Source organism: Stylophora pistillata, chromosome 6 (genome assembly GCF_964205215.1).
Source record: "Stylophora pistillata chromosome 6, jaStyPist1.2, whole genome shotgun sequence".
NCBI classification, from domain to species: Eukaryota; Metazoa; Cnidaria; class Anthozoa; order Scleractinia; family Pocilloporidae; genus Stylophora; species Stylophora pistillata.
In genome coordinates, this window is record NC_142524.1 from 16,231,600 (window position 1) to 16,256,327 (window position 24,728).

General features: G+C 38.2%; 4 protein-coding genes and 1 long non-coding RNA gene across 7 annotated transcripts; 3 read left to right on the plus strand and 2 right to left on the minus strand.

Moving 5' to 3' along the window:
- Positions 1-485: 485 nt before the first annotated feature.
- LOC111346583 (spermatogenesis-associated protein 7 homolog) lies at positions 486-6,361 on the plus strand. Its single transcript, XM_022953863.2, has 8 exons — positions 486-790; positions 1,725-1,814; positions 2,587-2,634; positions 3,237-3,304; positions 3,628-4,271; positions 5,351-5,428; positions 5,539-5,596; positions 5,972-6,361. The coding sequence occupies exons 1-8, from the start codon at positions 739-741 to the stop codon at positions 6,029-6,031; spliced, it is 1,098 nt and encodes a 365-aa protein (XP_022809598.2). The 5' UTR covers positions 486-738; the 3' UTR covers positions 6,032-6,361.
- On the minus strand, positions 5,598-8,454 carry LOC111346582 (multiple inositol polyphosphate phosphatase 1). Its single transcript, XM_022953862.2, has one exon. It carries the CDS (start codon positions 8,337-8,339, stop codon positions 6,924-6,926), a length of 1,416 nt encoding a protein of 471 aa, XP_022809597.2. The 5' UTR covers positions 8,340-8,454; the 3' UTR covers positions 5,598-6,923.
- On the plus strand, positions 8,450-19,004 carry LOC111346581 (WD repeat-containing protein 74). Of its 3 annotated transcripts, XM_088763065.1 has the most exons (12): positions 8,533-8,573; positions 9,962-10,184; positions 10,397-10,503; positions 10,645-10,766; positions 11,977-12,037; positions 12,450-12,593; positions 13,148-13,356; positions 13,545-13,600; positions 13,920-14,062; positions 14,404-14,463; positions 15,501-15,657; positions 18,819-19,004. In XM_088763065.1, the coding sequence occupies exons 2-12, from the start codon at positions 10,154-10,156 to the stop codon at positions 18,875-18,877; spliced, it is 1,149 nt and encodes a 382-aa protein (XP_088619191.1). In that variant the 5' UTR covers positions 8,533-8,573; positions 9,962-10,153; the 3' UTR covers positions 18,878-19,004. The 3 variants fall into 3 exon arrangements, with proteins under 3 accessions (XP_022809596.2, XP_088619192.1, XP_088619191.1); XM_022953861.2 differs by lacking the exon at positions 9,962-10,184 and having other exon boundaries at positions 8,450-8,573; XM_088763066.1 differs by lacking the exon at positions 9,962-10,184 and having other exon boundaries at positions 8,522-8,573; positions 10,354-10,503.
- A 1,173-nt stretch (positions 19,005-20,177) lies between these two features.
- On the plus strand, positions 20,178-22,721 carry LOC111346579 (histamine H2 receptor-like). Its single transcript, XM_022953855.2, has one exon. The coding sequence runs from the start codon at positions 20,885-20,887 to the stop codon at positions 21,836-21,838; it is 954 nt and encodes a 317-aa protein (XP_022809590.2). The 5' UTR covers positions 20,178-20,884; the 3' UTR covers positions 21,839-22,721.
- Positions 22,420-24,218, minus strand: LOC148728518 (uncharacterized). The gene is made up of 3 exons (XR_016002434.1): positions 24,071-24,218; positions 23,899-23,958; positions 22,420-23,176 (listed from the first exon to the last, which is right to left on the minus strand). It is a non-coding gene; the product is annotated as an uncharacterized LOC148728518 (long non-coding RNA).
- Between the last annotated feature and the right edge of the window lie 510 nt (positions 24,219-24,728).

Genomic DNA, 24,728 nt, shown 5'->3' on the forward strand with positions numbered 1-24,728 from the left:
GGTTTTTACAGAGTAAAAAGTAAAAAGTAAAAATAAGTAAGGGAAAGTATGGAAAATGCCTTGTATGGTCCCCATTTACAAACCAAAGAAGATATTCCTGGAAATTCTCTTACAGGAAGAAAACCTTCAGCACTGAAGAATGCCGAGTTAAAGTTTTGGTTACGCTGTCGCGGTGACTCCTGCAATGGACTAGGACTATCATACGGACCTGGAACTTCAACTGTAAAGAACACAGTTGAATAACGAAATGCTGCTTAAAAGAGAATGCAATCAACAACGCGGGCTCAAGCGGCTAGGTTTAAAATTTAGCGAAATTCGCGGAAAATAATAAGGGCTGACATTAAAAACCGAAGCATTTTGTTGTCGTCGAAGGCATCTTCCTATTTTCAAAGTTTTAAGGAGAAAATTAATTTTCTCCTTAATATTTGTTAAGGAGAAATATTAATATTTAGGGAGTGTACAAAGTTTTTGGAGACTGTTTTATAAAGGAAAAGCGGCAAGGAAAACAGCGCTGAGACTGCAAGGGCCATTTGAGCTCTTGTTGCCATGGAAATGATCTGCGTACTAGCGCCCGCGATCATAGGGAACCGATTAGCACCAAATTGTTTCCTCGTAATGAATTTTGTTATGACATCTTGTGGATCTTGAATCGCCAGTTTTTGCCAAATTGTTTTCAAATAAATACGTACTCTAGACTTGTCATGGGCTACTTCACAGATCGCTATCTATGAAACAGAGATGAGCTCGAAAACTCGTCCAACATATGGTCGCTATACCTTAAAGAGTAGTGGTAAGTTAGCAGACTTAACATTTTCTGTGATCACAGAATCGATAAATGTTTGATTCAAAGAAAGTTGTGTCTTTGAAATCGAGTGTACAGTATCTTCTGTCTCAAGCTATGAATTAACTATGTTGCAGGGTCTTTAGAGCAGAATCATTCGTAAACAAACTTGTAAAAGCAGTTTGCATTGATTTAATCAAAAGAACACAAAACCTTCAAATTTTGCACCCATTTGCTGTTGCAAATAGCTAGTTAAATTTAAGGATGACATCTTTCTTGCTTGAGCCCCCCCGAAATAGTGATTTGTACAGATTATAGATGCCACAGTAGCTTAAAAATAGCTTGATGCATTAGAATTGTGCTTGTGTTTTGAAACTGATGGTGATTCCATGGCGTAGTGGTAACAAACGCAAGACTGCTGTAAATTCTTGCGAGTCATACAGCTGAGTATGGCGGGCTAATCTGACCAATAACAGTATGCATGCATAGCAACTATAACTGAATCTATTGACAGATATTCATGAGATAATTACTTAGAAACTTCCACGTGCAGTCCAGTATGGGACGATCTTGAATCAAACTGACTTAGCTTTGGGTCAATCCCATTTTTACAGTGTCCTTCACTCTTTTACTCCCAAGATTTAAATAATAATATTATTATTTTTTTGATGGTTCATTGTGCTTTACAATCAGAGAATTTGGTTGTAAACCATAGCTTATCCTCTTATTTGTCTTATATTTTTTATGTACCCTCTCCTTTACTTACTCTGCACTGCCTGAAAATGAACAATTTTAACTGTTTAGGAGAACTCAGTTTTGGTCACTCCTGCCTTTGAAAGGGTCATGATAATTATGACACTGGTGGAAGGGTCACTATAAGAGTTTTGTGAAATTAAAGAAAGATGACAGTTATATTTAACTCTGTTTGGTTTTACTTTTGTAGCCCCTGCACCTAAGGCCATGTCCTACATGGGGCAGGATTTCATTGCAAATCACATGAAATCTCATTACAGGCGAATCCTGTCAGCTAAAGGTGATCTTCATTTTCCTGTTTTGAACCTGTAACAATATCTGAATTCTTTTGAAATTTGTAATGAGATGTATCAGTTTACTTTAAATTAAGATTTATAAATTTGTTTGTCTTACAAAGTTTGGATGCTAATGGCTGAGCTGGCATAAAATATTTAGTTGCTTTCATTTAGAGAGATAACTTTGGGTGGAATCGAGGAAGGATGACGCCAAGTGCAGTTTAATGTTTTTTGTTTTATAATCATTAGTAGCGTATATGTGCACGATCCTTCGCAGTAAAGCACTATTTGAGCAATAGTGAAAATCAGACCTGAAAAAAAAAAAAAAAAATTTCAGGCCTGTACGGGATTCGAACCACTGACCTCTGCAATACTAGTGCAGCGCTCTACCTATTGAGCTAACAAGCCAACTGGGAGCAGGCCATCAAATTAATTCGACATAAACCCGTAGATGATAAATCAAACAACAACAAACATATGAAACATATGTATGAACTGCGGTTATGAAACGTATATGTGCACGATCCTTCGCAGTAAAGCACTATTTGAGCAATAGTGAAAATCAGACCTGAAAAAAATTTCAGGCCTCCAAATCATGTGATTCTCATTCATTTTTAATGAAACAGTAACCTTGTCACATTCTGTATGTTATAGTGCAGTGTGTACCAGCAATAGCTTTTTATTTTGTAACCTATCATTAGTAGATTGATCATAAAGTTACCTTCTTGGACATTTTGTTAAACATGTATGTTTGGCTTTCTTCTTTTGTTAATTAAGCGGCTGTTGATACATCTCCTCCGAAATCTATGAAAGCACATATAAAAGGTAGGTTAAGTGTTAAATTGATAAGCGGATTGTAATTGTTTTGAACTTAAAAATTGATATATATATATATATATAAATGTTACAAGCAAATAGTGCAGTGTCTGGTTGATACAAGTTGATACAATGGGGTAACTGTTCTGTGTAGAAAGTAATGCCAACGAACTGATCCACCACAAATTGTATAATATGATTGTTATTTATAGAGAAGATATTGCAATTATTTGATCTGGCAAAAGGACAATACAAACCGTTTGTATCTAATGTATAACTAAATTCTCATACAATAATTCGACTCCAAAATAGGTTAAAACTATAGTTTGACAATCATGTTTTGCTCACTTTTGTGGCAGGCTGTTGGCTACAGGTTAGCTTAAAGGCTTGTTTCAATTCGGGTCAGCAACTTACACTAGACCTTCCCTTTTGAAATTGATTTACTGACTGAAATGTGATGTAAAGTACAAAGCTTAAATGTCAATCAATGCTCCAAATCATGTGATTCTCATTCATTTTTAATGAAACAGTAACCTTGTCACATTCTGTATGTTATAGTGCAGTGTGTACCAGCAATAGCTTTTTATTTTGTAACCTATTGTGATTTTAAGCTCATGACCAAAAGAAGCGGGCTACCTTGGAAAGTAGATCTGGAACTCCATCATCTCTTAGAGCAAAGGTGAGGTGTTGACCTATGTACACTTGCCTTTGGTTCTTTTGGTTTTTTTGCCCTCAAAAACCAACATTCCTTTATCAAATTGAATTTTGAAACAGTGGACAAGAAGGGTCATCTGGTGAAATGTTGTAATGTTCTCATACCATTTAACACACTGAGATTCCAAACCAACCACTTGCTTCTCTTTAATCTCAACTGCAACCACGCACATGCATGGTTTCTCAATAAAACTACAGGAGGAGTGCTGACATAGCTGAGACAAAACAACTATTCTGCAAATGTCCAGTACTATAAATTCACATTTTTTATATATTTATTTATTCTAGACCCCTTCTGTGGAATTCTTGTCTTCATCACACAATGAATCACCTCCCTTAAATTCAACAAGAAACTGGCAGTCTCCAGGCCATAGGCAAAGCACAGGGACTCCACTCCAGAGAAGTCTGTCGATGCAGTCCCTCGGTCAAGATTATACTCCTGCAGTGTGTTCGTCTTCTCCAAGAGATGAAGCATTGGAATGTCAAATATCTACACCCGTGTTTGATAAAATGCAATCCAAACCACCAGTGTCACCCATACGAAGACACAGAAGACAAAATACTGCACAGAAAAACTGTGTATTTTCAAATCATACAGAGAATCAGAGAACTAATATTCAACATGTTGGCAAATCTGATCAAAGCTCATTAAATAATTTGGATGGGAATTTTGGCACATTGCTAAGTGGTACTGAGAATCAGTCATTTGATCTCAAGAATCTGGGAACAGTTGTGAATAGATTTGGCGAGGAAAGCTCTGCAAGAGCCCTTGATAAAAATGGAATGTTGCCTCATGACTTTAAACACACTAACAGATCAACCAGGTACGAGGATGTCCCATCCCTTGACCTCACAAATGTGCAATATAGTTACAGAGGTCCTCCATCAAGGAGAACAGTTACAGCGTCCCCTGGTTTCAAGGCAAACATGTGGTGAGTAATGGTGTATGTAATTGTATGTATTTATGAATATTTATACAGGGTAGCCTAGTTTAGCAGATAGCTAGTTTAAATGGGGCCCTGTGAACACCCACCCATCCCACCCCAGGGGAGGACATCCACCACACAGTAATCTCGTGCGTGGGAAATTAACGTCTCCTACCCCTAACCCTGCAGGAGATGGGGCCTACGGTTTATTCGTCCTAATACGAGAAGACTAGAATATCTATCCATTTTTTGAAAGGTATTCTCCTCAGTTATTTTAAGACTATGAGTATTGATCCAGCCAGGGCTCGAACCCTCGACCTCCCGCACAACACAATCCGGCGCTCTCAGGGTTATTACAAAGTGGTTAAAAATTACCCACAGGTGCTTTCTTATCAGCCTGCAATACTGGACCCTCACTCTGAATTTCTGTATCAGTGTTAATAATCCAGGGAATCAAACTGACAAGAGACTTGTATTAGAACCAAGCAAACACAGCCAGGGATATAATAATTTTACTCTAAAAGGTGCCATTTGAGGTTGCTCAGACTACCCAGAGCAATCCTCAGTCACGAATGTGTAAAACTATAACTGGCTGGGCCCACCATTGAGTTTTTTTAGTATTATAAGCTCAGTGTTAAAGAATTGACATGTAAAAGGACTGTCAATCAGTAGGTGTGATGTTCTAGTCCTTACTGAAGGGCTGTCATTTTTTTTCTGTCCTACACTAGTGATAAAAGAAATTGCAATTTTTTTGTTGTACAGCTTATGTAAATATTTCTATGTACATGCACTGAAATGCTAATACCATTAACTCAACTAGATGTGCTTTTGAGGTCAGGAAATGTTTTATGACATAAAATTGATGAACTTTTGTCTTCAGTGGTAGAGAATATTTTAAAAAATGTTCCTTTCTGAGAGGCCTTTTTGTTTTTCATTTTAACTCTAAAGTGCAAATTAAGTCACTGAATATAAATAACTAATTTTAAGAAGTGACATTACCATTTATTGGAACCAAAAAGTTAACCACAATTAAGTTAGGTAAATTGTCTTTTCTGATACATGCACATGTTTATCCTATTAACCAGGGAAGAGGAACAAAAGTATCTTAAATTCATCTCTGATGTTACCACTGACATCCTGGCAAGAGGCATTTTCAGTAATAGGTACTGTTTAGTTGTCTTTCAAGTCCTGTTTTAAAGTTTGTATTAGTCAGAGGAGTTTGACTATATCTTTGTTTCATATTAATTTGTTGTAATTACTTTTTTATACTTAGGGTTCTTAAGCAAGTTTTTGAAATGCATATTGAGAGAAGGAAGGATAAATTGGATGAAGTAAGATTATACACCAATATTTTAATTTTACACAACTATTCATTACAAGCATGCATGTATATTCTACATTTGAACAGTATGGGTCAGTTTGTGTAATCTAGTTATACTGTCAGTTAAAAGAGCATTTTGCTCAAAACCAAAGGATAACAGAGGGAGGTGAGAAAAAAAATAACCAATTATGCTTTATTATTGATAACAATTAAATCTATGGAGTTTTAACTTTGTGGCTGGATTTCATTGAGAGGATGTTTGGCTGAAATTTCTTGAGTGATCAAAGGTTGTAATACAGTAAAACTAATGGAATACTGCACATCTTGATCCATGAAATTGTTGTGATTCCAAGAGGGTTTTTCAAATTATTAATTTTTTTTTCAGAGTCGTCTGCAGGAAATGATAGAGCAGCTTAAGGAAGATTTGGGAGTTACAGACAGCTGACATGAACCCTTTTTATTTTGAGATCTAATAAGTCTTGTAATTTTCATTTCTAGCTGCAATCAATTTTCTCCTAAATCAATAAACTAAGATAATTTGTTGTTATATTAGGATAATATGTTCAAGCTGGCAAGTTAAGGTCTTTTCTCACCAACTGTTCACAGGACAGTGTATGATAATTGAAGAAAGAGAATTTTCATGTCAGTCACTTGAAGGTTGATAGAAATTAATTTTAACTCTTGTATGTTCAAGGGAAAAATCCTAATTGCTATTTTGAAAATTTAATATATTGCAGTAATAAATTTGAAAATTAAAAAAAATACTTCAAATGGATTGTTGTTGTTTGAAAACATAATTAACCTGAAGTAAATTAATGAAGTGAACAGTTTATTCAGTACTTGACAATTCACAGTTGCAAGTTGAATTTCCCTGTAAGAGTGCAAGGCAGTAGAAATACAATATTTTCAAAACTAGTATTTTTGTAAAACAACTAAATACAGTATGCCATGTAAGTGAAGTTCGTAGCTCAAAAACAACTATCAGTGACCAGCCAAGGAGTTAAACTCATGACTTTGTACCTGAAGTTCAGTAAGTAAAGCCATTAGAAAACAATACCTGGGCCTGAATATGAACATCACACCCATAGTGTCATTGCATCCTCAAATTGGTATTATTCTTGTGAAGCTGTATTGTATGAATGACAGTCCAGATCATTACAGGTGGTGAGGGTGAAAATATTCTCAAGGTAATTTTCTGTGACAATTTCTCTGGAACCAATTTCTTCCATCATTATTTTGTTCACAATGATTCAGATTGTAAAGAGGTACTTCTAGTAAAATGATGTTACTGTGAATCTGCACAGTTTATGCAGTTTTATAAATGCTAATAACCTTGTTCACAGTTCCCTATGAAGGTTTTCAGCAGTATTGCTTTCCAGGCGGCATAAAGATGACAGGTTGCATGACCCATTTGGTCTAGTGTCAAAACACTGCAAAAATGTTTTTAGGGGGCACTCTCTCTGTTCACCACAACAAGGCAAAGCTACCAACTCTTCATTAACAAATACTTGGATTTTGAATTGCTCCATTTTGTAACTATCTGATTCCTTACCCCTGGTGTCATCTGCATTGCAACTATATGCAATGAATGCAATGTTTGCCCCAAATGGCACAATTTCACTAGTTCTGTATTTGCGCCTAGAGTGTGCATTCATGTTGCCAGCCCTCAGCTCCTCCTGATCCTTAAATAATCCAAGCAATGCATAAAGTGGTTGCAGAGTCTCACTGTGGGCAAACATAAAATTGCCATACTTTCTCTCACCTGAATATGGATCTGTTGCATTTTTAAGGTTGCTTACAATGTTTTCCAATAAAGGGCAACCAATTTGATAGGTTATTGGGTATCCATAGCCTCTCTTCCAATAATGTTTTAAGTCTGATAGGTACTCTAGAGTCAAGAAATCTTCCTCATCAAAAAGGAGGCACCAAGTACTTTCCCTGTTAAAGATTGCAACTTCAAAAATGCAAGCAGTGTACATTCCAATGATGGTTTCTGCTGTGAAAGTTGTCTGGGAATAATCAGGAGCAGTTGTCATGAGCCGTGATAATTTATGACCAATACGTTCTACTTCTTTACCACGTTTAAACTTTTTATACTCATGAAGTGCAGTGTCATTATCTGCAACTTCTACATTGTACTTTGGGCAGATATCAAAAAAGCGAAGTATAGGATCATTGTTAGTTTCTCTCGACGCGATTGCCACAGGCTGAAAACCACTTGGACCCAGCCTCCCTCGCCCCTCGAACAAACCAAACGCAAAGGCCATAGCACTCTGTACTGTCCTAGAAGTTCCCGTACTGATAAAATCGAAGTTCTGCGGATGATATGGGTGTGATAGTAAACTTGGAAAACGTTTCAGAAATTCTTTGGCGAGATAATACAATTCTTCTTCCCCAGCGGATGCCAAAAGCTTGTCATGATCGAGAGAAAAAGGATTTTTCCAGGGAAGATATAGATCTCCATTAGACCACTTTGGATCGATTTCCTTGTTGATCACATCAAGCATTCTTTCGATTTTTTTCACGTCTTTTTTGCTGGGATAGCGTGTTCCATGTCTTATGACCATGCTGATGTGAAGAGGATCGCAACCTTCAGGCGCTTCAAACGGAAACTCTTTCTTTTGATACCGGGTTTTTGATCCAGATTTCAGCCAAGTCTTCTTCGAAGGCTTACTCTCTCTTCCATTGACAACACATCCTAGTAGTGCAAAGAAAACCACACATATGATCACTTTCGAAACAGTCACCACCATATTCTTCGCGACATCGAGAACAATCCAAAGCAAAAAACGCTAACCGAAGTCCTTCCTAATCTCACTGATCAGGAGCAAACGTTTTCTGACAGGCATTCACAATCGCTCAAATACACACGAGAAGACCTAGCACTACCCAGGGGTCTCTTGGGCTTTCTAGTTCTCAGATCTCAAAACCGTGAGTGTTAAACATGGCGGACGTCTGGGTTGGAGGTGAGATTGGAGTTTTGAAAGGTGAGGTCATTAAAACTGTAATCAGAGCACTCTTTACAATGCTTATTTTTTTAAAGCGTTTAAAATGAAAGCAGCAGTAACCGGCCAGGTTTTTTTGTCTTGTATATATTGAAGAGTGGTTCGCTTGGTCCTAGCACGTGCGACCATTCGAACACATCACTCTTAAAATTTTTACTCCCACCGCAGGCGGCCCAGGCTCTGTCCAGGCTCTGTCACAGGCTCTGTCACAGGCTCTGTCACAGGCTCTGTCACAGGCTCTGTCACAGGCTCTGTCACAGGCTCTGTCACAGGCTCTTTCACAGTAGATTATTGTAGAGTTTGTATAGTAGTTTAGTTGGACTTGCTTTTGAGCTCCGTAAATATAAAGTTGTGTGAAATAATCAAAGAAATAAAGTCTTACCTTCATATAGAGTAGTCTGTGCTGTTCTTGTCGTGACTTGAGGCCGTTTTGCTGTGTTTCAGCTTAAAGTCCCGGCACTACCAAATAAAAGGGAAGGTAGGAAAGCTCTGTCTCACACATGCTCGCCAAAATCGCGCGAAAAACACGCTTAAATACTTCCCCTTGAATCAAAACTTGGTTGCACGAAAGCCAAATAGTTGCCCTTCAAGTTCACCAAAACAAATTCCACAAAAGTTGGGTTGTCAAGCAACCAGCCCAGAGAAAATCTCAAATTGACCGCCATTTCAATGCCACTAGAATGCGCGTCCGTCAAATCCTGTGCAGTCAAAAGTTCGTTACGACGTGGTTGGCCTGGACACTAGCAAAATTAGGCCCATCGGGTCACGATATAAATGATTAGTCAGTTTTGCTAGTGTCCAGGCTGACCGCGTCATAATGAGCATTTGACTGCACAGGAATTGATGGATGCGCATTCTAATGGTGTTGAAATGGCGGTCAATTTGAGATTTTCGCTGGGCTTGTTTTGGTGAACTTGAAGGGTAACTATTTGGCTTTCGTGCTACCAACTTTCAATTCAAGGGGAAGTATTTAAGTCTGTTTTTAGAGCAATTTTGGCGAGCGTGTGTGAGACAGAGCTTTCCTACCTTCCCTTTTCTTTGGTAATGCTGGGACGTTAAGATGAAACACAGCAAAATGGCCTCAAATCGCGACAAGAACAGCACAGACTACTCTTTATGAAGGGAAGACTTTATTTCTTTGATTATTTCACACAACTTTATATTTACGGAGCTCAAAAGCAAGTCCAACTAAACCACTATACAAACTCTATAATAATCCACTTTGAAAGAGCCTGTGAAAGAGCCTGTGAGAGAGCCTGGGCGGCCTGTGCTCCCACTGCACGTGTGATTGGTAATGAAATTCTCCCAACAATCTACATCCATTGTGAAACAGCTAGGTAAAGAGAAGTAAGGATGGATGTTTCACTTAGATCTAAGGACCAACTAGCAGAGAAAATGTGTTGTCCATCCTCAGCTGGTGCGAGAGTGACGCTGTTTAAATGGAATAGCACTTAGTGGCTCTGGTTTACCTTAGCTCTCAGTCAGATCTAAAGAGGTTATGGCCTGTTTAAATTTCCAAGAAACAAATTGAATGTCTATGGATTGCAGTTAGAGTTATTTTGATGGTTGAAAAGAAATTTTCATTTTCAAGAGGTAAATGACTCGTATAATAATGACTCAATGCTGCAACGATATTACCAGCTCTGTAAGCTAACAAAAGGAATAAATTATTTTATGTTAGAATTAAGCAATTTTGGCAGTGATGAATATATGTAAACGACATGACTGAATTTTTGCTGTATTTGATCTTTGCAAACGCCAGAAGGTGTATGGGTCCATTTTGATTGTTGAGAAAAACCTTTCAGGAGTTGATCTCAAGAAATCATCATTCACAAATCATAATGTTGGGGAAACTGCCACTAGAAGCCATGAAATATGTGCCATGTCCTGGAACAGTGACAATGAAAATCAGGTATTACTTAGCAACTGATATTATATATTGTTGCACCCTGGAGGATGACTGCATTGTTTATTGTAGCTAATTGGTGCAAATTTAAGAACTTGAGATTGCATAATGTAATATGAAATGACATCTATATTACCTTATTGTCAGATCTTATTAGGATTAACAAATGGTATTGTCAAGACCTTTGATGTTACGAAGAAGGAATTTGTTGGCGAACAGAGTCATTCTGTAGGAAATGGAAAGTTGAAAGGACTGTTCAAGTGGAATAGGTACATTGTGTATTTATAGATTTGGGGGTTACATGCATTGGGGTTATGTTGCATGCTGGTTGATGCATGGGGACAGGACTCAAGTATAAAGAAGTCAATGTTCCAGTCCTGGGAAGCATCAGTCCAAGACACTTTTGAGACTGATTACAATGCCTTTTTCTACCCAGTCTATAAATGGGGACCAGAGATTTCTCAGTGATGTTGTCTGAAATTCTACTAAAAAAAAAAAAAAAAAAAATAACTTGTTTTTATCCTGAAGTACTAGTGGGGCCCAGCAAACAACTGAAACAAATAATTCAAATTGAACATGACATTGTTAAGAATCCCAACTGGTAGGAGGCACACCAGTTGGCTATTTAAAAGCGTGGCGGAGGATTTGACTTTGGTGCTACCATGAAACAAATCCAGGTACTGTAGTGGTCAGGGCAGGACTTGCACCTAGGAGCGGTGGATTGCAAGTCCAACATGCTGACCACTCAGCCACGCTGCCCACTTGGAAATGATTAACAATTATTCATTGAAGTGGAGGTAAATAGTTGTGGAATAGTGGAAGTGGACATTGACTACTTTTGCCGATGCTGAGGTGAATAGTTGTTTTAATTTATACCAAACAGAAGTAAAAAAAATTGGTTTATTTTTGTCAGTGTCACAAAAAATGTAATACAAAATTGTAATACAAAATACATGTAATCCAAAATTATTTTGATTTAGAATAATATGTAACTTCCTTTGATACAAACAAAGTATTATAATTCTTGACCAATGAGGCGTGGTGGCCTCATGGTTGGTGTGCTCGACTCTGGATCAAGTCGTCTGGGTTTGAGCCCTGGCAGGGGACATTGTGTTGTGTCCTGTGGCAAGACACTTTACTCTCACAGTGCCTCTCTTCACCCAGGAGAATTAAATGGGTACCGACGAATTTAATGCTGGGGGTAACCCTGCGATGGACTAGCATCCCATCGGGGGGGGGGGGGGCAGAATTACTCCTAGCTGCTTCATGCTACGGAAACTGGAGTTAAGTGACAGCCCGATGGCTCGTAAGTAGGCTTTACTTAAAGAAAGATACAAATCAGTGTACTTTACATTTGAAATTAGTTTAGTCTACAATGTCTATAAGTAAAGAGTGGTCAATTCATTATGGCCATTTCATAGGAGCTGTAGCAGAGTACCTCTCATGATAATTTTGTACATATTATAATTATGATTACAGTGCTATTGTTACTTGCATGGATTCCGGGTTGTTGCAGATATGGAAAGATCATGAAAATTCTGTAAGTGTTCAATTTTCCAATTGACGTATTCATAGTTTAAGTTGTTCCAAATTTTGTAGTCCAATATTCTGCTTTTATTCTGATCTGTAGAAAGACAGCAATTTATCTAGATAATTGAAGGGTACAAAATTAGATAAAAAGAAGCTCAGATACAAATATTAAACTTTTCACATGTACAGGGTCTACACTGTACCACTAAGCACTTACGAGAGAGACTGAAAGGGAAGCTACCTGTTTTTGATGTAATTTTACTGCATGATACATTATAATGACACTTTATCAGCCTGTTAAGAGTTTGATAAACATGCAAATGTATGATGTAATAAAAATTGTGTATATGTGCCAGCCCCAAGTCTTCTATAACCAATGTATATCACGAGGATTAAAAAAAACTTTTCGACTGTTATACCAGACAGATGTTAAAGTTGGCAGCCATGTGTCTGCTGTGCGGCAGAACCCAGTGTGTCCATCTCAAGTAGGGACAGGTGGACAGAGAAATGACTTGAAACTCTGGGACCTGAACAGGCCTGAGGAGCCAACTTTCAGAGCTAAGAATGTATTTTACACCTTTTACTTTGCATGTTTATGTTTTTGTCACTGTGTCATAGAATTATTGGTACTAAATGTTAGTCCAGAAGCTGGCCTAAAATTTTTATTCTGATTGAAGTTTTATTTTGAGTGTGGTGCAGCAAAGGCAATGCAATCTCAGATTGCTTCTGGCCACCAATTTGATCCTATACACATGTACACCCTAACATCAGTATGTATATTCTCCATACTATTCTCTATACATTTTATTTTTCTATGGTGCTGACAAGGAGAATTTGTTTAGCAATCAAGAGCTTCTTTAGTTGGCAATCATTTCCTTTATTCTTTTGACCTTAATGTGTTAATCAGGGGTGATATCGTAAGGAGAAATTACCGGTAGATGCCAGGAGTTGAAAGGGTTAAAAGTACTGTTTTACTGAATAATATGCTAAGGAACTTTCCAAGAAATCAAGCATCAAAAACCTCAATAAATTATAGTCCATTCCTGTGATCTGTGATCTACCAAATAGAAATTGCTTTTGTACAAGTTACAGATTGGGAATTTTTCAATTTTCCCTCTAGGTGCCAAATGACTTCCTGGACCTACAAGTTCCCATCTGGGTGTGTGACCTTGGCTTTCTTCCCAGTCAAGGATCACAGTCCAGGATTGTTGTTGGTACAGGATATCATAAGGTGCGACTCTATGACACCAAGGCACAACGTCGTCCAGTTCTTAACTTTGACTTTGGAGAGTCTCCAATCTCAGCATTAGCTGTGACAGATTATGAAAAGTAAGAATTATTCTAAGTCTTTCTTCTTTGCAAAATAATTTGTGGTGATTTACAAATGGTGCCTCCAATAATACAATGTACTAGATAACTTACCACTGGCTATAGGGAAGAGAATCAAACCATTAATCAAATTTTACACCCTCTTGAGCCTTTATTTATCATGCACTCATTTGTTCTTTACCCATCAGTGTTGTCATTGTGGGTAATACAGTAGGAACTATGGGAATTATTGACCTGAGAAAGGGTGAGTACAATTAGGTTTCAATGTTGTACCCACTGCCAGGTGAAAGTTGTGTGCACTTTTATTTTTTAACACTCATTTTAAAACTGCTCTATTTCTTCAAAATGTTGATTATTTGCTTTCTTAAACATACGAGAGAAACACGAAGAGTATTAACTAGTTGTTAGTAATACAACCTGTTCGCTTTGAAAGTGTGCTTTACTGCTGGTTTTGGGAGTTAAGGACGTAGAGGAGGACATGCACGTGAGGATTCATTTTCAAATGTGTTATCAAGAAAACTGTTGCATCGTCTTTCTGATATGAAATGATTTGTTCATTCCAGGTCAACTTAAGGGTCATTATAAAGGTTTTGCAGGTGGGATTCGCTGTATTTCGTGTCTTGATAAACAGCAGATGGTGGTATCTTGTGGACTGGATAAGTTCCTTCGTGTTCATCATCTTCATGATAGAAAACTTCTTCATAAGGTAGGCTTGTCTTATCCATGGGGAAATTCTTAACTACAAAGGCGTGGTACTGTTTAGAGTTTAATCCAGGAGTTTCATTATCTTTTTTCACAAGCGGCTGTCAATAAAGTAATAGGCGGTTGTGCCGTAAGGTGAAACCCAAACACGATAGCCTGCTCACAGGCTCAACAGACCACGGTAAGAGGTCGTATGGGTAGCGATAGACCGCCTGTACCTGGCTTCTATTGAAAACCCTGCAATCTGCAGATCACTCTTGTGGAGTTCAGCAATGATGTTACAACTCAGTACCAGCACAATGCGATTAATAGCTAATTGCCACCCTTTTTTACTCTTGATTGCAGATATACTTAAAATCTGTCCTTAACTGCTTACTTATTTCAGCGAAGAAAATAGAAAAACAGGTTCGTAGTAAGAACATTTCGCTCTAAACTTTGATTGCAATAATAGCTGAAAAAGTGTTTTGCAATGGGTGATGAGACCCTATGGCTTTATGGGTCAGATGTACTTGGTAACCATCATTAGCTGCTCGTTTTGAATTCTGGATGCTATTCAAGCTTCCTCTGTTCGTCTGAAAAACGCAGAAAATCTGATCTGCAGGCTATCCTGAAAGAAAAAGATTATCATTTAAGCAATTTTCAGGAGAAGGTCGAAAGCCATTCGGGATTGCTTTGGCCTTACTTTTCTGCGCTCTATGATTGGTCCAAAAAACTTGCCGCGCTACTTTATCAACCAATCCGATTTAAAACTGAGCCCAATTGGGTCTTGTTCAACCTCATTTTCCCGCGCTTCATGCAAGTGACTTGTTTTTGCTTTGAGTTCTCATTGGCTCCTTGTGACATGTCCCTGATTGGTCGTTGTGATGCGCTCTGAAAAGAAAAAAATTTCTATGAACGATAAGAAAAGTGAAGCGCTGACTATATAACTGTGAGAACAATTCCGATAAGGCCACTGGGTGTTATTGTTCATGGATCATGCTTTTTAGGTGTCCACGTTTTTATAATCGAGTACATCCGTCACGTTGTCATGATCAGTAATTGGTTAGAAACCGGCTCAGGAATACCATTTGTCGTTTAGTGTGTTCGTTTGAATAGAGGTGGTCTCGAGAGACAGTGCTGTAGGTGTTAGCGACTGACGTTCGAAAACTTCTTCGAGTAAAAAAAAATTATGTGAATGGAATTGTCAGTTTTTTAGTAATGTGAGTGACTTTAAAACTTAATTAAAGCTTGTGAAAGGTGATTGGAAATAGTGACCAATCCCCAAGATCCGATTAGAACCAAGAGAGGATCTTGATAGAACCCGCTGGATGTCGCAAAACCTCGACGCCATGAGATTGATACCCATCCCGTCTGGGTTTTCCTACCACGGTTCGATCGACTGAGCTTTGAAACACGGCAGAAAGCAGTGGCTGCCTTTAATATGAAATTGTCTTTTGCTGCAGAATACAAAACACGCAAATCGCGGTGATACTGCTGACCTTTCGAACAGATCGTCTGAAAGAGGAGCACGAGGTGAAGACAGCGAAGATGAAGATGATGACATATGGGACAAGATGGAGGTTGTTACGACTGGCAGTAAACGGAAAGCAATCGAAAAAAGTGAGACTTGGGTGAATTGATCTATGCTTAACAGTACGTTTACAAAAGTATAGACACCGTAAAGGACTGTTCCAGCGTCAGCCTTTAGCTCTTTGCTCCTACGAAGCCTAACACTCTGAACGATCGCTTTCAGTAATCATCACAACAGTTTTTTACCTTTCTTAACTTTTATTATATTATCAAGTAAGTATTTCACTTGCCGTTAGACAATTTCTTCAAGACCCGAGAACTTATCCTTGAAACCCCTTCTTTTTTGCGCATTGGTTTACATTACTTTTCAGAGTCTAATAGTTATTTTTTTTCGACCAAAAAAAAATCGTCGAGATGTGTAATATTAAGGTGAAAGAACTTCTGGTGCAGTAGACGAATTTGTGAAATTACTGATTTCAAGGAAAACGTTTAGTTTAAGATGCTGTTCGGTAAGCTGGAAAGTCTGGAATTTGGAATTCCGCCGGAAATTTTCAACGTCTGTTTTTTATTCAAAACGACTCCGATGATTTTCCGAAGAGTGTACGAGCTCCGAATATACTCCGATGATTAACCAAAGATTATCTGAGGGTTTTCGAAGTTACCCGAAGATCCCTAAATATTTCAGGGCCTGTTTTTAATTTAAAACAACTCCGACGATTTTCCGAGTGGTGTACGAGCTGTGCATATACTCCGAAGTTACCCGAGGATCCGGCCTGAGGAACATTGGAAACCCCATAGACATAGTCGAACACATATGAGAAATTAAGAAAACGCTGAAGAATCCGCCTCGACAATTTTTTTTTACTGTTCTTACAAGCCTTCAAAACTTCAGGGCTTTCCGGGTAACTTCGGAAACCATCGAGTAATCTTCGGGTTAATCATCGGTAAGCTGGAAAATCCGTAATTCTGTCGGAATTTTTCAACGTCTGTTTTTTTTTTCAAAATGACCCCGAAGAGTGTACGAGCTCCGAATATACTCTGATATTTAAGATTATTCGATGGTTTCCGAAGTTACCCGGAGAGCCTTGAATTTTTGAAGGCTTGTTTTTTCAATTCTTTTTTTTTTCTTTTTTCAAGAGTTTTTTATGAAGAGCGTATATGTACAATATGTAGGTAGATTCTTCGAAACCACAATTTACCAGTGGGGAAATGCGAGTGCCCATTTTAAGTGGATCTACACTTTCTAAACAGTGGCGGATCCAGGGGGTTCCGGACCCCCCCCCCCATCAGACCTGACGCTCACAACTTTGAGAATGAAATTCTTACATCCGCAGGATCGTATATCACTTTTTAACTGGCTGATTTTTTAAATTAATGAATCCAAGTAAACGGTAAGCGACCAAGGAATTATAACGTGCAACCGCGACTGGTGGGAGGGGGTGTGGGGGGTGTGGGGGAGAAGTAATTTGCTTCAAAAGAGTCCAACAGTCCTTTCTGAACCAAAGTTTGGGCCCCCCCAATCAAAAATTCCTGGATCCGCCCCTGCTAAAGTACATTAGACCTCCAGGGCATTATACGTCTAGTCACCCGCAGGCCAGACAAATCTCTTAACTACCTTAATTTAAAAAAAAAACAGGGAATTTTTTTTTCCCAGTTCTAGCCCCTTCGCTCTGAGATTTTCTCAAGACACACTGTATAAGAACTTATGTTAGAAAAAGCCTCGAATCACTCACATTTACGCCCCATGGAATATGGCTGCCCCAGAAATTAAACAAGGGAGGAATTAACTTTTCACCTAGACATGTGGATTTCTTTCAGGAACAAATTATGCCTTTCGTTGCGCAATTCACACCAAAACGTTCTAAACACATTAATAAGCCAAAAACATGGACCATAACTCCAAAAATTTATCCCGTTAATGATGGATATCCTCCACTAAGATCCACTTTACGGTGTCGTACAAAAGTCAGCACATTTTTGAAAAACATGGCAAAACCTCGGCCACTTGCACATGGGGGGGGGGGGGGAGGCTTGTAGACTTGTGAAACCCCTCTTATCTTTGTTTCTTTAGCTGCCTAAAATCTTGCAAAATGCCGTCGACACCTATCACGGCACCCCGAGTTCTAGTAATGCGAAAGCACGTTTTAGGAGGACACTTTCAACCGTGGGAACGACACATTTATTCGTATTCCAGCCTACACCCAAATATGTATTAATCACAGCTGTATTAACGAAAAATGCCGAAAGAAAAATATCATAAGAAAACTCTCTGCACTTTCCCTTTATAAGTACACCTTACCTTGTCTCCAGGTGCGCGTCACTTTCAGAGGAAGATGATCTTCCTTAATGAAATTGAAAGGAAATTACAGTAAATCTCCAGAGATCTAGAACAGGGAAGGTAAAAATAGCAAACTTCCAATAGAACATACCTGATACAACATCCGCGTACTTTCTTCTCCACTCCATTTTGCAGAACAATTTATCGACTTAGCGCAAATTTTTTACTCTTTCTTGCTCGACCGTGCGTCGCTATTACGACACAGTAATTGTACATCATGCACCTTAGATAATATGATTACATACGTGGTCATACAGTACACTATTGTGATACATAACGTGTCGCGTATACAAGAATTTATTTTTGTCGCCTATTTTTATTCGAAATTCAAGTTTTTAATTTCGCGATCACATAATACTTTGGCGATCACATTCCGGCGGAATTCCAGATTCCTCGTTTTCCAGCTCACCCCTCTTTACGTTAGTCCATCATGGAATTATTTTTAGGTACAATCTTTGTGCGCTATCGGAATTTATGGAGGTAGTATTGCCAATTTGAGTGGGTACAGAAACAACATACATACATACATAGGTTAATTGACCATTCCCCATAGGAGCATTTCAGGGTCAACACCCACCCATCCCACCCAAGGGAGGACATCCACCACACAGTAATTTCGTGCGTGGGAAATTAACGTCTCCTACCCCTAACCCTGCCAGGAGACGGGGCCTACGGTTTATTCGTCCTTATCCGAGAAGTCTAGAATATCTATCCATTTCTTGATTATAGAAAGGTAGCAAATTCTCCTTACTTATTTTAAGACCACGAGTATTGGTCCGGCCGGGTCTCGAACCCTCGACCTCCCGCACAACACAATCCGGCGCTCTAACCAATTGAGCTAACCCGGGAGACGAACTCGGCTTTGAAATTCGTTGTAGTCAAATGTGTTGGTATTTTCTCCTTTTCTCTAAAGAAACGACAAGTACGAAGAAAAAGAAGGAGAATAGAAAGGCGACTTCACTTGTTTCGTGAAAGGAGTTCTGCAAAACTATGTTTGTTATGTGAGCAAAGGATGAAATGCGGTGCCACCAGAGACGGTGAAGAATGGAATACAATATCAAGCCCATGACTGTGATGCGCTGAAATATAGAGAAATAAAGTAGTGTATACAGCTGCTAAGCGAAATATTGTTTGCGGAAGGTGAACGTGACAGTGCCGTTATAAGTTTACATTATTTTTTACATCTGAGAACTAAAATATCGTGAGAGGAGAATTTATGAAAATTTGTACTGTTTCCCCCTAGGAGTGTTAACCCTTTTTCCGTATTTTTTTCTCGTCAATTCCTAAATAGTTATCTTCATAGTTATGACTCGAGATTTTTATTTAATTTTTCACGTATGAAAAAGATGATTCTCATCGCGTTAGCTCACGCTTCTGAATAGCGAGGCTATAGGTAGGTGAAAATCAGCAGAAAGAGATAGTTACTGTGATCTATGTTAACCTAACAGCAGCTCGATATTGTTTTACCCTTAAAAGATAATAGACTAGAAATAATTGGTGAGCGCGACCATTATTGCTTGACTGTGGTGAGGAAAGTGAGCGAGTGTTGAAACAATGCAAACTAAATTATTACGACTGGACTTGCAAGTTTAAAATAATTGGCAATAGTTTTTTTACATTTCTATTACAACGGGTCTTGGGTAACTGAAAGGGCCTTAAAGCGGTTCTGTTTTCATTCAGGATGGGGATTTCAAAAGTTTTGAAAATAATGAAATAAAACTCTCAGCGAAAGAAACAAAATGGACTGGTTGGGGTGCCAGAACCAGCTTTCCTATCCTTTAACTTTTAAATTCAAGACATGGCTTTGGGCCCGCTAAGTTACCGGGACTTTCGAGAAACGGGCCCCTGGTAACAGAGAGGAATTAACCGTCATCCGTGAAAGCCATCACCCCATTGAAGACCTCTCTTCGTGTCATTCTCTCATTTCAGCTCAGACGTGTTATCATGACTGCAGCAGTTAAAACTAGGGAGAGTAGATCATCTGTCATTTTGACAGCTATTTCTGTGAGTTCAAAAGATCGCAGTGAAGCTTTCATATCTCGTAGAAGGGTTATGCACCATGGGAATCATTTGAAATTGCAGTTGATGAAGGAATGTTATGAAAATAAATGCAAAAATTTCGTAAATATTTGGCTTTTTTTTTTCCCAAATTACATCTTTGCATCGACGGAAAAGATAATAGACTAGGAATAGTTGGTGAGCGCGACCATTGTGGCTAACCAACCAAATAAAGGTTTGTGAGAATAATGTCTTGCTGAGAAAAGCATATTCAGCGTAGTTTCCTATTTCAACCGTACCGCTTTCAATTAGTGGATTCACTTCATGAACGATGTTCACGCCCCACTTTAGGTGCGAATATTGTATTTATGTAGAAAAAATAATTTTCCTTTAACTAAAATGTAAATTAAAATCTCTTTAAAAATTTTTAAACATGAGTGGTATAGATGACTTAATTTTTTATCGTTAACAGGTGTTATCTAAAAAAGCAGTCATAATGACACGGTTATTAACAGCAATATTTTCTTCTTGTCTTATTATCTTTTTCAGCTGCACAAGGAGTGCCAAATGATTGGACATATCGGTCATGCTCACAGAGAAAATCCAATCAACCGTCATTATTTCTCATGCAAAAATCTTGCTTCATAGGTGGCTTTTGAAATGTATATTGAGGCTCTGTCAGTGGTTTAATTTTCTTGGCGAATTTAGGAATGATTGCTATAGTTGTTTACCAGTGCACAGCTGGAACAATTTTTTTTTTTTTTTTTTTGCTTGACTTTGTCAAGAGGTGCAAATCTTATTGGGTGGAGAAGAGATAAAAGCAGTTTCCTTTATTTGACATCCGTGGAATCCCTCGAAAATACTACAACAACCCGCGCAAGCTTCAAAGGAACTGATCCGCCATTTGCGATCAACATATCAGTCAATTTTGGTTTCTTTGCTGTCGCTCAAAGGAAAGTCTCAGCAATTCTTCGATGAGCAATGAGCAATTCTTCAACATTTTCGGTTTTTGTGACCACCGGCAACTGTATAATAATCTTTCTTATTCCTCTGACGATTTTGGGTGATCTTGCTGTTTGTACGGCGTTTTGCTTGAACCGCACATTAAGGACGCGAACGAATGTGTTTTTCCTGAGTCTGGTGACGTCGGACATTCTTCTAGCTTTGCTGGTAATGCCACTAGAGATTGTTCGTCTGTCGCATTACTTGCACTGGCCTTTTGGACGAACTGTGTGCAATGTTTTTAATTCGGGATTTGTTTCCCTTGGAGGTGCCTCCATTTGCAACTTGTGCGCAACAGGAATTGATCGGTATTTGGCCATTTCTCGTCCATTAAGGTACTGCCCTGAAATTTCAAACACCGTTATCGCATCTGTTGCCTTCGTGTGGCTATTTGCATTTATCAGTGGATTTATAAGTTACTTTCTATGGAGTCAATCCCATCCGCTGATCTGCGCAGACCTCTCAGCTCCCCTGAGTTACTCAGTTTTGCTGTTACTTTTCGACCTTCTCGCACCATTCGTAATTTGTCTTTTTATGTACGCCAAGATATTTCGAATATCTCGTCAACAAGCGAGAAAGATCACCTCGACCTGCCGTTGGATCAGAGGAAAACATTACAATGTACTTCAGGAAAAGAAATCAGCGAAAACGCTAAGTATCCTGGTTGGTCTTTTCGCCCTGGCGTACCTTCCCTTTCTCATATTTCACGCTATAGATGGCGCTTTCAACGAGCAATTACCGAATAGGTTTTATTTCGGTAGTGTTGTTAAGTGGCTGGTCTTTGCCAACTCTACATTAAACTGGGCCGTGTATGGATTTCTTAATAAAGAGTACAGGAAGGCATTATTCAAGATTTGCAGTGCCTTATGGTGTAAACGTCGCCACAGGATAATCGACCAAGCTGATAACATAGACGCTTATTCTATTTCTTAAAGGAATAAAATATAGGGCTGAAAATCAGATAAGTTGAGCAAATGTTAGGAGATAGTTACTCTAGAGAGGAAATGAAAATGTCCTATTCTAAAGACTCTATATCAAGTCAAGAAATTGAATACGAAATGTGATAACCGACTTTCTACCAAAAATCGAATCAATATGAAAAGAAGGAGTCAGGTTATTTGCTTAAGATGATCAACCAAGAAACTGACAGCCTTTTGTCCTGAGTCACTCAAGATTACTTCCGATCTTGATGGTCCCAGAAGGATCTCGAAAAATCAAATCCTTGATTGTGGAATCTACTTTCGTGACGATCATGCCTAAGCAGCATCTATATGTTATACTTCAGAACATTCCAATGATATGCAAGTTAGGTGCAAGATTGAGATCATTCCCAGGAGACCAATTAGGTTGAGCCTTGAGCCTGGTCGAAAGTTGTTTTGTTTTGCTTCGTCGCTTAGAAGGCATATTTAAGAGTTAAACATCTGTCGTGAGGCACACCTTTCACCCCACGGAATGGCATAATTAAACTGCTAAACTGCTTTGACTTGGAAGCTCATAGAAACGTACGTCATGACTTCATACAGAATATACAAATTTATTGAAATGGATGTAATTTTACACAATAGATGCTACTCCATGTTATTAGGTAATAAAACAATCGTTAAGAAGAACATCTTTTGTAAGGAATGATTTCTGTACAACAGAATGTCACAGAACTTTAAATTATCAGTATCCATCAATGAGAATTGCTCTATATTTCTTGTAAAGGGACATATATACAATTGCGCTGTTTGATACACATCAGTAGCAATATATTAGATTCTGTGATTTTCCATCTTTTGATTGTATACATTCAATAAAGTGATAACTGAGCTTACGCATTTGTAACGTTGAAAATATTAAATATATTAAATATGTGCATCTCCAGTGTTGTAAATAACTAAATGAACCTATTGAAAGCTAAATAAATAGATAAACGTTTCTATTAAAAAGTACATTTGCATTTGTAATATACATTTTGTAACCACCCTAAAATGTCTACATCGTTACTCTACTGGTAGCTATATTTGGTACTGTTATTAGCATGAGTAGCAAGAGTCAGTCCGTTCAACAGCCAATGATGGATTGTGTGGTTTAGTGCGCTGCATATAAGTAACGTACACACGTTCAACAGGAGCCAAAAATAAATGAGAATCGTAAAAAACCACTCGTCTACCAATCGTTTGAAAACTTCGGCAGTCATCCCTTCAGGTGATAGTGTAACGTAACAAACTGTTTTTGAATAAATATCAGCGTTGGAATTTTCACAGATGGAATTTTAATATCTCTCCTCTGAAAAAAATGAAAAAAATAAACAATTAAAAGTATGAGTATCAGTCGATCCATCGGTAACTGACTGTCTGACCGTTTAAAGAATAAATGAAAAAATGAATGAAAAACTGAATGGACGGATTGAGGTATTAACATTTTGCTTAATCCAAAGAAACTGTCCCTCAAGTTAGCGCTTAGGAAATACTTCGAAGAGGGAAGCTTTATGTCGTCACAGAATCTTTTCGAACCCACAAGTACGTTTCGCCCGAGGAACGTGATTTAGAACTCTTCCTCATCCTCGAAATATGAAGTAAATCTTGTTGTTTATCGGGCTTCTCGTCGTGTTTTTGTCTTTTTCATGCTCGAGAATTGGAGACATTTTTGGTGTCACAAAACGATTCTTTCAGTTTTGTCATGCCACATTTCCTCGTAGCATTTCCTTCACAACTTTCAGGTTTAGAACGCACGAGTGTAACGAAACATGATGAATCTTACAGTACTCATTTTCACCCAGAGTTTTTTTCAGTTGTTTTCATGAGTTCTGACAAAAAAGAATTTTGAATAATTTCAAAATAGTGTTAGTTAGAGTAAATCGGTTTCATCGGCTATTTAGTAAGACACAATTTTTAGGCGCGTATACGGAAGTGAAAACAAGACCAACACTAAATCGTTACGTGAGGAGCGAGAAATTATATCAACAGGTGACGAAGATCAGTCTTACTTGAATAGCACTTGAAACTCACCTGTTCTCTGAAATCTTTTGTTTGGTGAAAAAGTCAGAAGACTGCTGGTGGCTGTTGGACCTGATAGGAAAAAACGTACATAACTCGATCTAAGTTCAAGACAGTCGTGCATCTCAGATAGCCAATAATAACTCCGAACAGTTTCAAATCGAAACATCAATGTAACACTCACCTACGATGGTGCGAAATTTGTTGCTGGAAAATCACTGGAAATTCACGACCGTACTTTGTAATTCGTTTCGAAAGTGCCCGGTATTTATGTGTGTGAGTGACCATTTTAGGGTTTAGTCCCTCCAGGATTCACGCACTTGTTCCATTTTTAAGAATGCGTCAACCTTACAAGAAAAGGAAGTATCTGGTTTGGTATGACGTCAGATCATGGTAACGTAATCAGTACACGTAATTTATTAAGCTTTGGGTTGATCTTTGTTATCCCCGAGATCTCTCGGCTAATTCTGACGACTGATATCCCTACATTTCTTTGTTTGTTAGGATAAAGAACTTGATACTTAATCAAGGCAGACCCAAGGCAGTACATTCTAGTACCCGTCTGATTTAAAATGTACATTGTATCAATATTGTTATTGAGACAATATTTAATAACTTCTGATCGTCATAGGTGAAGAGAAATCTGACATACCAGAAGAAAAATCAATGGTAATCATAAAAGATATATATTCAAAACATTCTTTTCTGTTTTTTTTTTCTAGTTTCACTGAGTTTTCTTCATACGACACATGTTTAAAAGAAAGCCATGACTAGTGACGACACGAAACTGAAATTTTTCTCGGCACTAGTGTAGTCAAAAACAACGATATTGGGTTATTAAA

What these genes read in the sequence shown, in the direction of transcription:
- LOC111346579 (XM_022953855.2), top strand. Translation starts at nt 20,885, where the DNA reads ATGAGCAATTCTTCAACATTTTCGGTTTTTGTGACCACCGGCAACTGT.
- LOC111346581 (XM_022953861.2), top strand. Translation starts at nt 8,531, where the DNA reads ATGGCGGACGTCTGGGTTGGAGGTGAGATTGGAGTTTTGAAAG. An exon ending in ACAGTGACAATGAAAATCAG is followed by an intron (nt 10,504 to 10,644) that starts GTATTACTTAGC and finishes CCTTATTGTCAG; the next exon opens with ATCTTATTAGGATTAACAAA. An exon ending in GGACTGTTCAAGTGGAATAG is followed by an intron (nt 10,767 to 11,976) that starts GTACATTGTGTA and finishes TTATGATTACAG; the next exon opens with TGCTATTGTTACTTGCATGG.
- LOC111346582 (XM_022953862.2), bottom strand. Translation starts at nt 8,339, where the DNA reads ATGGTGGTGACTGTTTCGAAAGTGATCATATGTGTGGTTTTCTTTGCA.
- LOC111346583 (XM_022953863.2), top strand. Translation starts at nt 739, where the DNA reads ATGAGCTCGAAAACTCGTCCAACATATGGTCGCTATACCTTAAAGAGT. An exon ending in TATGAAAGCACATATAAAAG is followed by an intron (nt 2,635 to 3,236) that starts GTAGGTTAAGTG and finishes TGTGATTTTAAG; the next exon opens with CTCATGACCAAAAGAAGCGG. An exon ending in GGAAGGATAAATTGGATGAA is followed by an intron (nt 5,597 to 5,971) that starts GTAAGATTATAC and finishes TTTTTTTTTCAG; the next exon opens with AGTCGTCTGCAGGAAATGAT.